Below are 14,084 nucleotides of genomic sequence, written 5' to 3'. Positions count from 1 at the left end.
TGAATCAGCCCCCCCCCCCCATCTTCTTAGGCATTGAAATAGCCCAGTCTATTTAAGGTTAACCTTAATTAACTGCCCGCCCCTCGACAAATTTCGTCACTACGCCGTCAAGCAATTTTTTTACCGTGCCGCTCGCAGACTTCTTACTTTCAAGTCTTGCGCATTTTTTAGACCAAATTTGCGATGCCCAGGTACGTGGTTCTGAAAGTGCATGTCAGACAAAAAATTGCTAAAAAATGTGGTTTCGTGTACAAAATAAATGCAAATTGTGTTTTTCAATCAAAAATCATAAATTAATGATCTGTTGGTTTTAAATGGATTTATTTTATGCTATGTATAATCGAAAAAGGGTCCCCGACAAAGGTCGTCAGAAAAAACACTGAAAAACATAGGTTAAAAAACACAAAGAAATACATAAGAATTTAAAAACAATACAATACACAAGAAATAAATAATATTTTTCCAATTTTTTTAGATATTTGTTAGAAATGCAATAATTAACTCGCTATATAAAGTAAGTTAAAGGCAAAATCATACAGAAAAACCAAATTCAGGGCAAAATAGGGCAAAATTCATAGGCTTCTTTGCACAATAAGAAAATACAAACAATTTTTTGAAAATTTTCCTATACAGTCTTGAAGTTTAAATCCGGCTCTACGCGCATGCGTATTTCTGCGGCGATCCCCAATCAGCGGCCAAGATCTGGAAGGGGGGGTCAAATGAACCCACCCTCCCCTGTATATTCTGGTCTAAAATAGCCCGGTTAAAATAGGGTTAACCCTAAAGGACTGGAGGGGGCATGATGGCCCCCCCCTCGATGCTTCGCGCAATACTTCGCGCAATACGCAAAGAGATAGCGCCAAAAAAATTTTGACTTTTTTCTTTGAAGTCTTGTGCAACTTTTGAGACTAAATTCACGACGTACGGGTATACCCCGTGACGTCACGTGACTTTTTACGATGCAATGTCATGCCGAAAATGGCTAATTTTTATACTTTGTGTACAAAGTCTATGGAAGATGAAATTCATAAAATGGTGATTATTTTTCACTCTAATTGGTCTGCTGAATTGATTTAGTGTTTAATTTAGTTGTTAAATGGTCTGTAATAATTTCCATTGAAAAAAAAAGACAAGTGGAATGCCTCTGGCCGTCTCACCTGCATCACGCGATTCAATATAGCAGCAGTGCTGATTTTGAAAACTACTATAACTCGCACAAGATGTTCAGTGATACTTGGTTACTCTTATTTCCACGTTTTATGAACTAGACCAATACACTTAAAGAGATATGATGGCAATTCAACAAATACCCCCAACGTGGCCAAAGTTCTTTGACCTTACATGACCTTTGACCTTGATCATGTGACCTGAAACTCGCACAGGATGTTCAGTGATACTTGATTACTATTATGTCCAAGTTTTATGAACTAGACCAACACACTTTCAAATTTATGGCTGTAATTCAACAAATACCCCAATTTTGCCAAAGTTCATTGACCCTAAATGACCTTTGACCTTGATAATGTGACCTGAAACTTGCACAGGATGTTCAGTAATACTTGATTACTATTATGTCCAAGTTTCATGAATCAGATCCATAAACTTTCAAAGTTATGATGGTAATTCAACAGATACCCCCAATTCGGCCAAAGTTCATTGACCCTAAATGACCTTTGACCTTGGTCATGTGATGTGAAACTCATGCAGGATGTTCAGTGATACTTGATTAACCTTATGTATAAGTTTCATGAACTAGGTCCATATATTTTCTAAGTTATGATGACATTTCAAAAACTTAACCTTAGGTTAAGATTTTGATGTTGATTCCCCCAACATGGTCTAAGTTCATTGACCCTAAATGACCTTTGACCTTGGTCATGTGACATGAAACTCAGGCAGGATGTTCAGTAATACTTGATTAACCTTATGGCTAAGTTTCATGAACTAGGTCCATATACTTTCTAAGTTATGCTGTCATTTCAAAAACTTAACCTCAGGTTAAGATTTGGTGTTGACGCCGCCGTCGCCGCCGCCGCCGCCGTCGCCGTCGGAAAAGCGGCGCCTATAGTCTCACTCTGCTATGCAGGTGAGACAAAAAACAAAAGACGAAAAAAACAAAGAAATACATGAGAAATTCTAAAAACAAAGAAAAACATAAGGAAAAAATTGACTTTTGCAATATTTCTTTGTGAAAACTTTTAAATTAGATCAAAAAGATGACATCTGCAAAAAAAAAAAAAAAATTTGAATTGTAATAGGGTGTTAAATATGCAAATAGTGTTTTTCATGAATAAATTTGCATATTTTATTAAAATATAACAATTATCAGATTTTTTTTTATACTAGCTTGTAGTTTATGTGGTAAAGAATGTGCGTGCCAAATTTTGTCGCGACCGCGCGAACGGCGGCCAAGATCAGAAGGGGGGCCATCATGGCCCCCCCAGTCCTCAATACATCTCAAATAGCCCAGTCCTTTTAGGGTTAAGCTTTTCACAGATTCTGCAATCTTGAGGATTTTGCTTTAGCATCTACTGGGCTATCATATGGGGTTTATTTCACAAAACTCCATTTTGACACAAAGGGCTCTTTTGTATAAACAATATTTGGTTAATGAATAAGATCAAATAAATAAGAAATTATTTCATTTACCTAAGCATGATTTAATATCACTGCCCAAGGCATCAAGGACTGGTTGATTAAACTGGTCAAGTACTTTACTACACTGCACAGCCATTTGTTGTAGAGTACTCCTCTGGTCCTGCGTTATCACAATATAAGTCATAAATATACAATATAATAATAATTGTCACATTTATAAAGCGCTTCATGCTTTGGTTTCTAAATGATTTATATTGTAATTATTATTACCCCAGTCATAGGATCCATTACTGTGCCACCCTTAAAGAGCACCATCTCCACTCCCTGGGGAGTATCCTGGCCAGGCAACTGTTTATCAGTGCACACGTTCCAATCTTATCGCATTGGCATTCACATCCTACCAAGAAGGTACCCATTTAACACTAATGGTTATACAGAGTCTTATCAAATGATTGGTTGAAATCTACCATGGCATAGTCATTCATCTAAATTAAATTCAGGAATTCAAAATTAAAGAAAATTTTAAAAAAGTGGTGAAATAACCTGCATATTAGATTAGGAAGTGTTATTTACAACCAAGTGGCTGACAGATGAAATGGGAATAGCCTAACTAGAAATCATACAAAATGGTACATGGACTCGATGGCAATGAGATAAAGTGGTTTGTAGATGATTTGCTGTACATGTAGGTGAAGTAGGATAAACCCATGTGAGACGAGACCGAAGAGGGATTAAACCAATAGGTGTATAACAATCATCAATTTAACTTTTCGGGAGGCAAGGAATTAAAGGTAAAAGAAAGTGAACAATTATTTCATGAGAAAGCTATTAAAATTAAGGTTAATTACCACTACATTATCATACATGTAGATCTACATCTGTTACATTGAAATCAACTCATCTTTGTGAAATCATGAAAACTAATAGCTGAAAACCGATAATTCTGATAACTAACACAAAAATGCATATGTGGGACAGTGTATTAATACTGCTTCGAAAAATACCCAACAATTTATGAAATTCTGTGCTTATTTTGCTCATTTCTCAGCAATTTCACATTTTATTCCAGAGCCAATTGGCACCTATTTTTTTATTTATATATACAAACACTTGGGTGATCATTTTATTGGATTCTGTTCGAACTAATTTTTTCAAGATTCAAGATTCAAGAGATTCAAGATAATGTATTGTCATGCATAAGAATACACAAAATTTGCTTTCGGGCATAAAGTTACAAACATGAATACAATAAACAATGGCATAAATAATACATTTGACAAACAATCACAGCTGTTAAAATATGTATTGCACAACTGTACGAGAAGAAAAAAGAGAGAAGGAAAGGGGAAGAATGAGATCATAGAGGATAGAAGAGAAAAAATAGAAGATAAGAAAAGAAGAGAAGTCAGAGAGAAATAGGACAATGCAATTGTGCAACCTACTTGCACAGTACCAGTCACACATCTCTAACACCCGTGTACCTGTTCTACCAGAGAACGATACATTATCTAATGCTCTCTGGCCGAAACAGGCAAACAGGTGTCAAAGACGTACGACTGGCACTGTACCTCCACCCCGCAACCCCCATACCAGAGTACCCTTCTGTCCTGACCGCAATCACCATGCAACAACTACCCAGTGTTCAAAAGAACCACACACATTTCCTCACATTCTACACAAAAACTCCCCCCCCCCCCCATGTACACTCCTCTACAAATATGTCAATCATACGCTCAGACAGTACACCGTACATCCACTCAAACATAAGTCAATATGAAGGGCACCCCCGGGGGGGCCAGTTACATTGACGAGTGGATACCATGCGCGACCAAAAAAAACACGTAAAAAGGATGTCTTTTTCAAGATAGGGCACGTTACGTACATAACGTGATAAGGGTGTCAAAAACACCAAAATATTGAAAAAAGGGTATCTATTTCGCTCGGAAAAATATACGTTTTTAGGGTCAAATATGCGGGGATGATAAAACAAAATCAAAATGTTTTATAAAGGATGTCCTTTTTGCCCCAACACTACGTGTTTAGAGTCCGATTTGCGCGAGGTGTGGAAGGTGGGGCCGTACTAAACAAAAATAATGGTGTCTATTTAAAGGTAAAACCGACGACCGACGGACGCGTGACATAACAATAAAATATCTCTGTACTTGTTTAGGGGTTCATTTCAGGGAATACTTGCTAAGAGTATCGTTTTGTTTCCAATACTTGTTAAGGGTAGGGTTTCACATGCCAATACTTGTTAAGGGGTGCATTTTCAGAATATGGAAAATACGTGTTTAGGGTGCTTTTCAAGACCCCGTGGTCGCGCATGGTATCCACTCGTCAATGGAAGTGGCCCCCCCGGGAGGGCACCCTGGTGTGAGGATGCTTAGATGGAGACATAGAGACAATAAATCATCCATTGTTTAGCAATAAAAACACCTATGTAATAGTAAAATTTTAAAAGCTGCGTGGCTGAGGTAGGAGAGCAAGGAAGTGAGAGAGAGAGGGGGTATTTATGGCACTGTAACTTCCTATACTTTATAATAAATATCATATATAAATTGGTAAATCAATAAGTAGTTTTTTTAGATCGAAACCACAACCGGGGCCCGCTGCAGAAAGAGTTGCGATCAAACGCAACTAAAAATATCTTGCGCAACTTGATTTTCAGCCAATGAAGCATCCGTATTCGGGACTTGCGCTTGATATTTTGACTTGCGTTTAAAGCAACTCTTTCTGCAACAGGCCCCTGGTATTTATCTTTTAATGTTCAATTTTACCTGTCTACTGATCCACATCATAAGAGATATATCCCTCCCCTCGTGGTCGGATGGAGACCGACCACCCTCCCTGAGGCAAGGTAGAAGCGGTGTCTTCTCAAGGATGTGAATGATGTCTCCAAACTCTTCAAGGCGCTGAAGAAAGTTGGGTCTGTCAGTGAGGAAGTCTGCTATGTTCTGCTGGAAGACGAGTGCTCTTTGTTGAAAGGCACTGAGGGAAAGAAAGTTAGGATCATTGATAGAATGGATATAAGGATCAAGCATAATACCTAACAGGGAAAACATTAATGATTATAAAAATCAGGGGGGGTGTTCTTCTTGGTAAAGATGTCAATTTGCAGCATTTCTGGAGATTTTCTTTAAAAATCAATTAAAGGCAGATTATCATGTTTTCATGTGGAATTTAACACCATCTGGATATACATCACTCAGAGTATGACAAGATTTAAGACCAGAAAACATGCTATACCACTGGAAATAACCTTATGATAAAGTCATTGTATTATATCACTTTTCCATGGCCTGGCAGTTGCCCGGTCGGGTCTAAAGCAGGCTTGGCCAAAGCATTTCTTGCTGGTACACTGGGTTTGCTTTCACCAAAGATTTACAGCTATTTCCAATGCTTTTCACAAAGTCTGGGATCAGCAAATAATTATCAAAACATGAAAGCTGACGTCCATCTGACTCACAGTCGGATGGTTAACAAAATATCATAACAGCTACGCTTTTAGCAAGTCTTTTAACAGCACAATTAAATAGTTTTTCTCAAGTTGTCAGTAACATAGAGCGCTGAAGAGTGACCTCATCAATTTTCACTTTTGCATTTCAGCGTTTTTGATACCATATTTTGGTAGAGTATGATGAAAAACCCCCACGACCCAAATTTGGTGAGAATCAGTCCATGGGGGGGGGGGGGGGGGGGCATGATATGACCTCCTGAATACATAGCCTCATTGAAGTCAATGTATTATTGGCCTGGTTCCTTCAGGTGTAACTTTTAGAACCAGGCCAATAATACATTGACTTCAATGGGGATAATTATGTATTTATGATGTCATATCTCAGACCCCCATGGACCAATTCTCACCAAATGTTGGCGGTGGGGGGGGGGGGGTTTCTATCATGCGCTACCAAAATATGGTATCAAAAACACTGAAATGCAAAAAAAGTTTTTTCTGATGTCATCACTTTGGAACTCTATACACTCAACCCTTTCATAGAAAATTTTTAAAAAGCAGGAAGTACTAAATTTACATCATTGTAATCCATACTCCTTGCAAATTTATGAAAATTGTCAATGAAATGAATAATATTTTCAAGTCTATCACACAACAATATCAGCATATCTTAAATCTTAATTTCTTGATTTAGAGCTGAAATTCTTATTCCATACAAAAAGTTTTGCATAAATTGACATAATCAATAAAATCACACAACTTTTTCACAAATAAGTATTACCTAGTAATGTCATCCAAGTTAGCTATAACAGCCATCCAACCTTGTTGTTGTAAATGTTGATTGTGTATTAATCCCTCACAGACCCTCAATTTCTCCTTGGCTACTTCATGGAATTGCTGTTTACAAAAACACAAATACTGAACTGTAATTTTGTAATGTACACTATAATATATATGCAGATAAGACACCATAAAAATAAAATCTATGATTTTATTTTCACAGCAATCAATTATTACCATTTGCGAGAACTGCATTCATGAGATGCCGAAGCAGACCATTCTGTATTACACATGTATTTACATGTATGTGTTTCAGAAAAAAGGTAATCCAAATCTAGGGGGTGATTTTTAAAACCCATTTAATTCTGTAAAATTGTTTTGCTTGGAAATGAGGGAACTCCAGCTTTCCACTGAAACCTATTTGTACCAGTTGTGTCATGCTTGCCAGAATTCAGTGATGTTGAAGACAACATAGGCAGATACCACTTTTTCCATGTTTTTGACAGCTTGATGAAAGGGCAGAGAATAATGTAAATACTTTCATTGATGCCTAAGCTGGCCAGCAAGAATCTTTTGATTGGACCCTTTTTCTTCCAAAGGAGTGTAAATGGATGAATGTATATGTACTTGCAGATGTTTAATATGGAGATAGTACCACCGTTGGAACATTTTGAGAGACAGGTTCGAGGAGTGTACAGGCATCTTTGGTGGATTCAGGATGGTGCTCCTGACTATCGTTCCATTATAATTCCAGATAAACTGAGAGAACTTTTTGTTGCCCTCAACCATGACGTAGAATGGCCATCAAGATCGCTTGACCTCATGCCCTGTGATCATTTCCTTTGGGGACACTTAAAAAAAAGGTTTTCGCAACTCCTCCCCTAGATCTTGATGTATTTGACAGGAGGTGGATGATTTGCGCAATGATCCAGCTACGGTGAGACGAGCTGTCCAAGATATCCTTCCACACTGCCAACTTTGGGTGAAAAGGAGAGGACATGATGAAGGCGTGGGTGAATAAGACATCAACCTTTCAATCATCATTTCAGAGGAATGCCTTGACTCCTAATTCCAAAATTACTTTGAAAAACATCTTATTCTATCAAGTGCACATTTTACCAACTTTACCAAAACTTGGAAAAATTGGTATCTGCACTTCTTGTCTTCAACATCCAATTAATTAAGTCATGCTTGACATAAATGGTACAAATAGGGTTATCAATAGAGAGCTGAAAAGTTTCTCTTTCATATCCATGCTGAATAATTTCACAAAATTAAATATGATTCGAATATCAGCCCTCTAGATTTAGATTACTTTCTATCTGAAACGCACTGTATTTATACAGTAAATACAGATAATAATTGGTCATGTGTGTACTTTTATTATCTTTATTATTATTATTATTATTTTCATTTTCAGGAGTAGTAGAAAAATCATCATTATATAGAAAACTCAGGAATATATTTAAGAAATATGGACATCCAAACAATGGACACTAAAAAAAATATGAAATCAATAATATGATTTTCATAAGCTCTTCTATATGTTCTTCAATGAGAAAAAAGTTTCATCTTAATCAATGTCAGGCAATACATTATGACATTGCCTTGACATCAGTGTAAATGCAAACAGTATTATCCTATTGTATTGACAGGAAATGTCGCTTCTGTGACCTGTTTTCTTTTGCTAATCAGTGTTCACATGAAAAAGGTTCAATTTCAGCAGCATTCATTCAAGGGCAGAGAGATTACTTTCTTATCATACATGTAACTTCCTGTAATCAAAGCCATGATATGGTATCCAATACAGAAGGCTGAATTTGAAATGTCTTAATCCTTCTTAGGAAATCAGCTACATGTATTATTGTAACTACTAAAATATCACATACATGTACCAAAAGGTTTTATAAAGGGAGTTTGCGCAACCAGAGGTGGTACAGGTTAATGTTCATGCATAAATTGAATTAGAGATAAGCAGTATTTGCAAAAATCAGTCACAGCCTGCAGTATGGAACTCATTATACCTTCTAATAATGACACGTCTTCTTGAATACTTTCCTGAAAAACATTTAAGTTTCTTTATTATCATATTGATTTCAATTATTTTTTTTTCTAAAACCATTCTCTTCATAGTCTACATTATATTCTACCTGAAAAAGAGATTGGGGGAAGGACATGAACGGGAGCAAGATGTTACTTTCAAATACATGCATCATTTATCAATATAAAGTGCGTCCCCCCAAAAAGGAAACCCGTTTTCAGAGATAGAGTTTACAATTATTGAATTTGTTTTTACTACAAATTTGATACTCATGGCAAGATTGGAATCTCATCTCTAGTTTGAAACTAACAGCTTAGCATCTCGTTCACTCATGGCAGATGACAAAAATGAATATTGAGACATATCAGAAATGATTTGCGCAGAAACTCATGTGTGAATCTGGATCCACTCTCATTTCAGGGATCAGTGAGAGAATCTTAACAAAGAATACAAAAGAAACGCTAATGAGCTAATCGTCGAATAAGCACGATTGTCATATCACAAACCAATTTTGTCCAAGTTTTCTGCGCAACCTGGTTTTGACATAAAAATTTCAAACTCGTCTTGCTCATTAATGCGTTAAGTGTTTGTCTCACATTCAGTATCAAAATAAAGAGGAATAATTGAATTATATGATTATGTAAATGAAATATCATTATTAATTTTCCTTTGTTTCTGGTTTCTGGGACGTACTGTATATGAAAAATATTTGAACAAAAAATAAACTTGCCATGCAAAAGGAATGGTAACCAACTACCTTCGCTAGAACTGTTGCATTTGCTTTTGCTAAACCCTAATTAGGTCAAGGTGGGTGGGGGGGGGGGGGGGTCAACATGTCCCGCAGGAAGTAACAAATCATGAAAAGATTTTGCCACAACTTTTTCCCCAACTTTTTTCTTTCGTAAATCTTGGAACCAAATTTGTGATGCCCAGTTCAGCATTAACAGTTGTAAGCTTATGGAGCACTTAACAAGTGCCTGTCAGATCCAAAATTGATTTAAAAAACACGATTTCATGCACAAATCCAATGGAAGTTTGGTCTCTAGCTAAAATTCTTGAATGTATTATTATTTCTACTTCTCCTCATCGTAATCAATTAATTTCAGGATTACAATATTTTTATCTGGACATATCTAGATGTGACAATTTTGCACTACCAGACATACTGCATATATTTGAAATAAATCCATAAATCCAATGTTTATAGTGATAAATTCGGTTTGATTTCACTGAACATCCTAACATTGAACATATACCGTAAGCGGGGTGCCCCCATCCTACGAAAAAGCATGGATCTTGCCCTTTTTCTATCTCTTTTCTCCTTCTCTCGTTTTCTACGTTCACCTAATTTCTCTTCGCATATTGTCCCCATTTCCAGTGTCTTGCTGTCTACTCCTTATGTTTCTTTCTCCATTTCGTTGCCTCTCTTTTTTTCCCCTCTTGTTGATCTCCTACTTGACCACCCTTTGCATTTGTTACAAGTTATTTTCCGTCTCTTCTTTTTATTTCCCCATTCTGTCATCCCCTATCCCTCAGTCACTTCTTCCTACCTTTTCTTTCTCTTTCTTTATTTTCCTATTTTTGACTGATCCATATATTGTTCTTTCTCACCCTTTTATTCTCGTCCTCATCCATGACCTTTTGCCTCCATATCTTGTAATTATATATCCTTCTTATTCGATCACCTCAATCTACCTCTTTCTCTTCTCTTTGATCCCCTTTTCCCCGATCTTCTTTCTAATTTTTGTGTACTTTTTCTCTCTCGCTCACTCAATATTCTTCATCTCATAAGCCCCTCCCCATCCAGCCCTTTCTTACTCTGTCACCACTCAGAGGAAAGGAAATTCGTTTTCCTATTTCTCACATCAAAATTCCTTTCGCTTGTGGGTTCAAAACAAAATTAAATTTCTGTGCAATCATACTATGAAAACTAAACTACGAATTCTGAATAGCACAAAAGGTAAAAATAACGTTATAAATGATTGTTGGGATATTATCGTCGATTATCAAAATATTGGCGTTGTGTTGTCATGATACACGCAAAGGATTGTGGGATACTAGCTTGTGCAGGCGCGCGCACACGTACGTGTGTCCGCTCTTCACCCGTACATGTGCATGTCTATGCACAAGTTTCGACGAGAAAAATACACACAAAACTTAGTCACCGATTTTGGAAAGAGGTTTTTCTCAGAATTTTCAAATCGGAAGCATGTGATTTTTCTGCACAATAGTGTTATTTGGTCATCTGCGGAAGAACTCCAGCACTTTGCTAGCTCGAATCAGTTCGAAATAATGGGTTAATACTAAACTGAAAATAATTTCCTTATGTGGGCCATATATGGGCCTGCCGTCTGAGCGAGTAGGATGCAAGTGGGCCATATACGGGCCTGCCGCACCAGAAGGTTTAATTAAATACCAATGTTAAGTTAGGTATAGTTCATGGATACTAACACTTTGGATTGTCATGTAAGGAGAGTTACATGTACATTTAGTATAAGTGTCAAGATGGCAGAACTGGTGACACATTTGCTCCTATGAAGGGTGTAGAATTTATAGTGGAGCAATTGTCGCCGGAGCAAATGTCATGGAACTGGCGGAACTACACAGAGTGATCAATTGGCAGACAAAGGGGCTAGGATGAAAGTGAGGGCATCTTCATCAGCACTGCCATCCTCCTTCATCTAGACAAATTGCTCTCGATACTGCCTTTCTAGGAGTAGGACATTAACAGCCACTCTAGAGATGGAGCACCCATCGATGCACCATCATCTTCAGAGATGAACGGATGCCAACAATAACAACGAGTTCATGTTCCCTATAGATGCAAAAATTTAATAAAATTTTCCAGAGGTCGAGCAGAAAATCGCTCTCACCCACACATACAACCCCCCCCTCCCCCCCCCCAAAACCCAAAAATATACTGTAGGCAGCATGATTTGTTCAAATCATAGTGACAACCACTGGCGGATCCGGGGGGGGGGGGGGGGGGGGACATCCAGCTTGTGCTCCTTTTGAGACCCATACCGTAAGTAACGGTCTATTAACCGCACCTTTTTCTCGGCGGGATAGAAGCAAAAGTCGGGGGTGCGGTTTATCCACGGTGACGGGTCTGAGCCAGACCGTCGTAACCCCTCTCAAACACGTAAGACGTCTGCCAGTTCACAACACTTTGAGTGGCCGGGCGTAGCCGCCCAGGGCAATGTCGTTTAGAGGGGTATGAGCCGCGGGTAATGAGAAGCGATTATTACGATCTTAATCAAATATTATCTATAACAAGCGCACCCACCTTCATGACACTAATTTCGACTTTATTCTCGATTTAAAGCAGCAAAGTTCCTTGGCTAAGTTCAAAGAGACGCCAAACATGCTCAGTAATATTTTGTCACAGCTGAGCGAGAGTTGAGTGAGCTGAGCTAGCTTGCGTTGTATTGTGGTTATAGTGCGACTTTAGCTGGCGCTATTAATTTTAACCCCTCCCCTCCAAAGTCCTGTTTCACGCCAGCTTATTTTTTCTTTCCCGTTTGCTTTTCATAAGATACCATGTACACCACGCACTAGAGAGACGGCACGAAGCCGTAAAAACAACTCGAAAAAATGCCAATTTCTTTGTTTCTTGAACCTTCTTGTAATCCCGTATCCAAAATTCATGCTAAGACATCGAATGCTAGACAAATTCTGAAAGTGATTGTGAGGTTGTGATGCAAGAAATGTGAATGTTTCTTCCTCCTACGCCGGGAAAGACACAGATCATAATTTGATAAGATGTACTGGTACCGTATCGTAGTTTGCAATGTACAAGAACGGCAGTGCTGTGTGTGTGCACTGTGACTGTGAGGTGAGTGAGTGTGTAAGTGGCCAATATTGTCGGGACCTTTCTAACATTTGTTGATGAATTGATCAAGAACAGCAGATTTCCGCATACCGGTAATCTCTTTGGATACTTTGAAATCTTTTTTTAAATTTTTTTTTTTAGTCCAAAGTTGGGGGTGCGGTTAATCCACGGGTGCGGTTTATAGTCCGTTACTTACGGTAATCAAAATTCGTAATGTAAATATGCCATTCTTACACAAGTGTGCCCCCCCTTGAAAGTCACAGCATATATTTCTAATGGGAATATGTCGTTCATAGAAAATGTGCATACCCCTGGAACCTCCTTACCAGGGCTAGTTGGGTGCGTGCCACTACAGCACTGTAGCTAGGAGGCAGGTTCTTGAGTCCTTCGACCTGGAGCTTGAGGTTGTCTTCCTTCGTCTGTGACATGCTGGTAGTCACTGGCGGATTTGCTGATTCTATGGTCCCTTTACTGAACAGGAAGATGGGGTTAGTGTCCTGTCAAAACATGGGGGGGGGGGGAGGAATACAAGAGAATGGGAAGATGATGACAAAGTAAAAAAGGCAAGGATATAAATAAAACATGAAAGAAATCATGGTACAAAAGATGCAAAGGAAATACAATGGGTGGAGGAAGAGAATAGATGGGGGGGGGGAGAAAAGAGAGGCATTGAAATTTGATATATTAGGTATTCACATCAAATCCACAGGTTTTTTTTTTCTTCTTAGTTGATTGTAACTTGTACATCTCTTACTGTTTTAGGTGTTTTCATTTATTAACTTTCAACCTGCAGAATGGTACACTTTGATCACTCCAATGTTTTCACCATTCATTATTCAGAAACCTACTTCAATCAATCACTTTTCCCTTAAAAAAGGAATGCTTCTCCACCTTCTCTTTCTTCATCTATCATCCTACATCTTTACTCCTTCATCCTGTATCCGTCTCATTCTTCTCTTCCTCCTTTTCCTCTTCTTCCCCATCTTCTTCTCTCCTCCCTTTGTTTGCTTTGTCTGTGTGTGTGGGTATGTGTCTATGAGGGTGTGTGTGGGTATGTGTCTATGAGGGTGTGTGTGGGTATGTGTCTATGAGGGTGTGTGTGGGTATGTGTCTATGAGAGTGTGTGTGGTTATGTGTCTATGAGGGTGTGTGTGGGTATGTGTCTGTGTGGGTGTGTGTGGGTATGTGTCTATGAGGGTGTGTGTGGGTATGTGTCTATGAGGGTGTGTGTGGTACATTATGACTTACTGTGCCAGCACTGTAACTGCATACTCTCATCTGTGGATCTAAACTCTGCCCTCCACTGATCAATAAGACTTGCTTCTCATGAGGGATCTGATAGTCATCTGACAGAGTATCATGAAGCTGCTGAACGCTGC

General features: G+C 38.3%; 1 protein-coding gene across 4 annotated transcripts in view; it reads right to left on the bottom strand.

The window, feature by feature from the left end:
- The window catches only part of LOC129280431 (RB1-inducible coiled-coil protein 1-like), a 42,895-nt gene that overhangs the window by 24,216 nt on the left and 4,595 nt on the right, over window positions 1-14,084 (bottom strand). For all 4 annotated transcript variants that reach the window (XM_064111798.1, XM_064111799.1, XM_064111800.1 and 1 more), the window contains exons 3-7: window positions 13,954-14,080; window positions 13,032-13,202; window positions 6,834-6,949; window positions 5,376-5,586; window positions 2,650-2,758 (exon numbers count right to left, since the gene is read on the bottom strand). In XM_064111798.1, coding sequence (XP_063967868.1) covers window positions 2,650-2,758; window positions 5,376-5,586; window positions 6,834-6,949; window positions 13,032-13,202; window positions 13,954-14,080 — 734 coding nt within the window. The remainder of the gene's footprint in view (window positions 1-2,649; window positions 2,759-5,375; window positions 5,587-6,833; window positions 6,950-13,031; window positions 13,203-13,953; window positions 14,081-14,084) is intronic.

The sequence above is a fragment of the Lytechinus pictus genome, chromosome 17, assembly GCF_037042905.1.
Source record: "Lytechinus pictus isolate F3 Inbred chromosome 17, Lp3.0, whole genome shotgun sequence".
NCBI lineage: Eukaryota > Metazoa > Echinodermata > Echinoidea > Temnopleuroida > Toxopneustidae > Lytechinus > Lytechinus pictus.
Note: the sequence above shows the minus strand (reverse complement) of the source record. Positions and strands in the feature narration are given on the sequence as shown.